Genomic DNA, 6,686 nt, shown 5'->3' on the forward strand with positions numbered 1-6,686 from the left:
TTTTTTACTGGAAACATCATAAATTTCTGTTGCTTACAGTTTTCGAAAATTTTGTTCGCAATAAGAAAAAGTTAAGGACAAACAGTAAGAGCTAGCACAAACATATATCAAATAGTCAATTTAGAAAAAAGGGAAAGTTCTTTTATTCACTGTCATCGTTATTTACTGCTTAAGGTTTACCACTTATATCGCAGGTCATAAAACTATTTACACAAGAACAATGTTATCTTTTTCAAGATTGAGTTTTTGTCGAAGATATAATACATTCTAATCTCAAAGAATTCAGTATTCTGTATTCAGACGGAGAGAACATTTATGTTTGAGAAAAAAGGAATTTTTCTCAAGCAGTAAATCCCACAATGGCAGTAAATAAAAAAACTCTCCCTTTTTTCTAAATTGACTATTTGAAATATGTTTGTGCTAGCTCTATGTATGTTACATGTAACATACATGTTAGTTGTAATTTCTTACTCAACAAACAATATAACTGTTATATAATATACGTGTTATATAACAGTTATATTGTTGAATAGGAAATTACAACTAACATATATGTTATATGTAACATTGTGTTTGCTGGGAATATAATTTGTAAAAACGAGTACTGTAATATAAATTGTAAATAGTACAACGAAAAGGCTAAAGTGGCGCGCGCGAAGCGCGAGCTATGTGGTGTTCTAGTATAATAAAAGAGAAGTTAGAGATACATGCATAAAATATTTATGTAAAATATGTTTACCTTATAAATATTTATAAATATTATAATTATTTATAAATATTATAAATATTTCGATAAAGTTTATCGAAAAAATAAAACTCTTGACTGTAGGAACGTTAAACACACTTCTTAAATTACGATTTCATAAACGTTTCTATTTAAACGTTTTTTATTAGTGCTTTCCCATTTTGAAACATTACATACGTATATGAACATGTGCTACCTGGGATCGTTTTAAACATGTTAATTTAATGTTTCTTGCTTATTTATCAACAACATTCAAAAAATATGTTTTGAAATGTTTGTACAACATTTCTTTAATGTTTGAAATGTAATATTATTAAGCAACGTTTTAAAAACATTTATAGAATATTATAAAGGAACATTACAAAAATACATATAATATCAACGTTTTAGAAAGTTGATTTAATGTTTCTTGCTTACTGAGTACTTTATGGAATTTAATGGAAAAAATTTTCGCTATTTAATCTCGTGTCGATAAATTCATATATTATTCAACTAAATCATAATTACAGGAACACAGTTTCACAAAAATATCTAATATACTTTATCGTAAGTTAAATTGGAAACGATAAAATATCAAAACCCACACGGAAATGTCCCGAATATATCATAAGGGTATCCTACAGATATTGAGGTATCTTTATAATATCCTTATGATATATTCGGGACATTTCTGTATGGGAATAGACTACGCACAGTAGGGCCCCATACAGCAAAGGGAAATCTGTGGAATTTCCTAAGGATATCCTGCCAGGGTATTGCAATATCCTACAGATATCCCATAGAAGTCGTGGATATGTGAGAGATATTACTAGAATACACTAATATCCGCAGTTACGAACACGTATAGATATCGCATATTGTAGCGAAATATATTTGTATGATATCCCTGAGATCTCTGATTATTGCCGTGTGCAGGAAAATCCCAGAAGATATATTGTACGTATATTTTACAAATATATTAGTGATGATTATGGTACATAGTCTGGATATATCTGGGAGAATATTTTTGATAATAATAATGACTAAATTTATATTGCTTACTTAATATGCATATCAATAAATATATAATTAGTACAAAATGTGCTTAGTAAGTCAATTTTATACCGATATACTAATTTATATGCATATTAAACAATTATCAATATAATGTAGACATTAGTATTGTAGCTGAAATTATACAAAATAGAATTACACCAAATACAATAAATATATCTTTGGTGGAAAGATTTCTCAGAATCTCAGAAAATTCTCATAATTTTTTCAGATTTTTTACATGAATTGGAATATCTCTCAGTTTATTGTATAACACACAGGTTGTATAAAATCTATATTGTTCAATCAAGAAATACAACTACTGATAGGTTGTTATGAGTATTCTGTTTATATATATTATCTAATAACTACAAGTTATCACCTATAATAGGAATGTTACATGAACTAACGCAAATGTTATTAATCATAAATTTAATGTTAATTTATTTACGTGAGATGTTATGATATCTTCGTGCAATACAAGCTGCAGTTGTGTTGGAGTCATTTCTTTATTAGTCGCAAGTAATGCCACATTTTTAGCTTTTCTGAAACAGAAAAAGTTTTGCTCTCGGTAATTATTCAGTTTAGGCCCCTCACCTTTCGATGAAAGTAGATTCAATCGACGCGTTTTTGAACGAGAAACGACTTTTTCATCTGACAAACTCGTCGTTCTTTACTGCGAAGCGAAATATTAGCCGACAAAGTTAACTATTATTAAAGTTATAAAAACTATCTCCTCTCTCTCTCTCTCTCTCTCTCTCTCTCTCTCTCTCTCTCTCTCTCTGTTCATTTTCCTTGGATTCAGATCTTTTTTTGCGGCCCTTTCATCAAAGTATCAAAAGGTATGTTTCTCAAAAAAATCACAGGTCCGAACATGTTTGAACACGTCTTAATATAACGGCTGGGTGGAAAACTCACACCGACGACAAACAGCGAGATGTATATGCTCCATATCACTTGTGCATTTCCTATAGTTTTCGAAATATTAATAATAAGATGCCTGTCTCTAGCCATGTACATGCTTTATATCTTATACTCATCTTTAGGATGTCTGTACGATATATTTTACACATTATCATATTTAAGATATCTTTTGGATATTGTATACGGGGATATTTTCGAAATTTATTCATTATGATATTATCAGGAGATTGAGATATGTTTTGCATATCCGCGATGATTTTAGTATATCCCATGGATATCAATTGCTGTGTGGGGCATATATTAAAAATAGAAATATAAGTATTAAATAACCTAATTTAACCTAACAAAAATATAATTATTTAAAATGAAAGAATTCTAATAATCACAAAGTATTATCGATGTTACAACCCAATCAGAACCATAACGTTGATTCAAGGTTGATTTGACGTCGAAATGATCGATGAGCCGTTGATTCAACCCTCATCGGCGTCGAGCCAATTTTGAATCAACATGTGGTTTGGCTGGGAATATCAACTTAATCATATAATATATTACGTAACTGTTACTTTGTTGTACAGGGTGTTTGATTCATACCGTACCAGTGCTGGGATTCTATAACTTGTTATTGGAATTAACAACAGTTTCGTTATCGTTGCACAGTTTTTGTACATCGTAGAAAAGTTACGCAACGATAACGAAACTATCGTTAACTCTAAGAACAAGTTACAGAATCCCAGCACAGAATTGATATAGTTAGAATAGGTCGGGGTGAGTAGTGGAATCGGTATAATTTTTTTAAACAACCACATAAAATTTTGAGTTATTAAATAAAGTAGATGGATAATTAGAGCGCGCGACGCTGCAGGCGAAGAAAATGGACGATTGCTCGCGGGCCTATCTTATTTGGTAGCTGCTATCAAACGGCCCACCTCTCTGGCCTATGAGACAAGTCCGCGAGCAATCGTCCATTTTCTTCGCCGATCGTGGCGAGCCGTACGTCCCGCTTGACAAATCACCGCGCTCTGATTAGCCCATCTACTTCATTTAATAACTCGAAATTTTATGTGGTTATTTAAAAAAAGACACCGATTTCATTATTCACCCCGACCTATTCTAGCTATATATTAGCTCTGGTATAAATCAGATACTCTGTATAACAAAATAACAGTTACATAATATATCATATGATTGAGCTGACATTGTAATATGAATGATACTTTGTGTTTACTGGGAATAGGATAGACAAATGTACCACAATTCAAGAATTAGGAATCAGGAATAAAAATGACATGATGTTAGATATAAGAAATTAATCACATTTTAAGCATAAAATATACGTAATATTTAACCCAGTAAGCAAGAAATCATTAATATAATGTTACTACAATGATATTCAAGAACCTATAATATTGTCAAATATGTTTAATATTGTATCGAATATCATACTTCGACCGCGATTTGGAAGTTTCAATAATGTTGAAATAGGGTTGCCATAACGTTTTAATCATTAGAAATATTTTTAAGATGTTGCATTGATCTGAAATAAATGTTAAAGTAGCATTTGAAAAATTTAGTTTTTAATATTTTTAAAACGTTTAAATAACATTCAGAAAAATCATATAGCAAAATAACATGTGAAAAATATAAATGCAATATTATTAAAAAATGTCCAAACAATGCATATGAAGTCAACGTTTCTAAATGTTAATTTAATGTTCCTTGCTTACTTGGGTGTTTACTTAGAGAATATTTCTATTTCTAGGTTATATTCTAAAACATTCCTTTCAAAGAAAATTTTACTGAAAATTCATAGTAAATATAACATAAACTATAGATTTTAGTAAAATTTTCCTGAGAAAGAACATTTTGGAATACAACTCTAATATTTTCTCCATTGCACATGACAATGTAAAAAATATTAGGTCCTTAGGATTCCTCAAGGTCACTTCGTTGTTACAAAAATTTATCCTAATGATCTTTAATATTGCCTTATCTGTGGCAATACTAAATGTTAAGAAATGAATATAATAAATCTGGAAATTTGTAAGCCTAATTCTAATCTATTTCTCAAATAGATACAGGATCCACCAAGGTCACTTATTTAAGATGGGTAGTAAACAAGAAATGTCTAATTTTTTCTCAGAGGGAGAAATAAATAAAGTCATCGATTTGGCATCGGTAAAGATTGGTAATTATTCAGAGTGCTCATTGGATATGATGGATCCAATAGCTTTTGTAACCCCTACAGGAACACTGGAGCAAGAGTTTATAGAAAATACTGTCTTCATGGATCATACACGTTGTAAGAAACAATTACTAATCTATGAAATTAAATGAAATTCATTAGCATGCATGAATAATGAACTTATATGAACTTATATGAAACTTATATGAATACTCTGTGAGAAATGACTCGTCGACCGATGTCGAAACGACGTCGAATCAACATCTTTTCGATGTCGATCGACGAGTCATTTCTCATCGAGTCACTGAGTGTTGCAAGAATGATTTTTCTTTAGCACATCTAATATGTTCCAGTTCTCTGAGCCCAAATCTTGAGCTAGCCATAACAGGCACTACAGACGGTCTAATGTACATTTGGGATACTAATACAGGAAATAATATTAATATAATAAGATGTGGGTATAACTGCAGAAGCGTTACATTCGCAGAGTTCAATCATGATGGAACCTACATAGCCACTGCAAGTTATGGCGAAGAAGGTTTCATAAGAGTATGGGAAGTAAGCTCTAAAACTAATTTCGACTCGACGCTCATAGATGAATTAGCCGTGAGTATTCTTACTTATCAAGAAAACATGCATTCCTGTACGAATCAATAATGATAATTGTGTTTAATAATCGTTCTTTTGCTATCTAGTTGGTAAAATGGCATCATTCAGCCAATATCTTATTAGCAATGAATAATGATGGAGATACTTATATATTCAACTTTCTATCAAAGGAGGAAGTAACAAAGGAGCTGATTAATGCAAATGAAATAATTTCCCCGAAATGTGGTCTTATTTGCCCAGATGGTACGTATCAGAATATTATCAGTTGAAAACACCAGATTTAAATTTATATATTGCAGGAAAATTTGTGGTAGGATGCAAATTTGGTCCAAAGAACAAAAACTACTATAGAGAAAATGAGATGTTATATGGTATAATATTAGTTACTTTTGGTTTTTAATTGAATTAAATTAAAAGTTAGTTCGCTATAAAATAATTAAGTTTACGTTAAAAGTTATTGAAATAAAATACTAGTTAAAAGTTGAAAAGTTAAAAAAAAGAAGTTACTTATGGAAAACTTAATTATCTAAAACTATATATGTATACATATACAGGATGTCCCGCATAAAACATCCAACAAGAAAAATATAAGAAAAATAGATAAAAATGAACAAATATTGTAGAGGTCATTTTTCAAACTACCACGTAAAATTTCGAGATATTAATTAAAATAGTTGGGAATAGCAGAGCACGCGACGCGGCAGGCGGGATATACGGCTCGCCGCGGCTGGCGAAGAAAATGGACGAGCGCACACGTACACGGACGCACATACGGAGTTTCCCATGCTACATTCGGAAACACACACTGTGTGCACACTACTAGACGATGGAGTTGGAGTTGGAGTGAGCGAAATACAAGAGTGAGATAAAAAGAAAAGGAGAGTACTCAAGTGACGTTTCCGAACGCAGTCTCAGTATGCCAAACGGCCCACCTCTCTGGCCTATAAGATAGGCCCGCGAGCAATCGTCGCGTCGCGCGCTCTGATTTGCCCAAATATTTTAATTAATATCTCGAAATTTTACGTGGTTGTTTGAAAAATGACTTCTATAATATTTGTTCACTTTTATCTGTTCTATTTATATTTTTCTTTTGGCGCGTCTTACGCGGGACACCCTGTATATATGTGTGTGTGTGTGTATTTTTATTTCATAAATAGTCTTTAAATTTAGTTTAAATTTATAAATAATGAA

The 6,686-nt window shown here is 31.3% G+C and overlaps 1 protein-coding gene across 1 annotated transcript in view; it reads left to right on the forward strand.

Moving 5' to 3' along the window:
* LOC116844144 (angio-associated migratory cell protein-like) overlaps positions 1-6,686 on the forward strand; it is a 12,289-nt gene that overhangs the window by 3,265 nt on the left and 2,338 nt on the right. The window contains exons 2-5 of the mRNA XM_032815309.1: positions 4,777-5,003; positions 5,240-5,492; positions 5,582-5,738; positions 5,795-5,866. Of these exons, the coding sequence (XP_032671200.1) occupies positions 5,292-5,492; positions 5,582-5,738; positions 5,795-5,866 (430 nt within the window). The 5' untranslated portion in view covers positions 4,777-5,003; positions 5,240-5,291. The remainder of the gene's footprint in view (positions 1-4,776; positions 5,004-5,239; positions 5,493-5,581; positions 5,739-5,794; positions 5,867-6,686) is intronic.

This window comes from Odontomachus brunneus, unplaced genomic scaffold, assembly GCF_010583005.1.
Source record: "Odontomachus brunneus isolate Ranch 3 - 2012 unplaced genomic scaffold, Obru_v1 Obru_scaffold_039, whole genome shotgun sequence".
Classification (NCBI taxonomy): Eukaryota; Metazoa; Arthropoda; class Insecta; order Hymenoptera; family Formicidae; genus Odontomachus; species Odontomachus brunneus.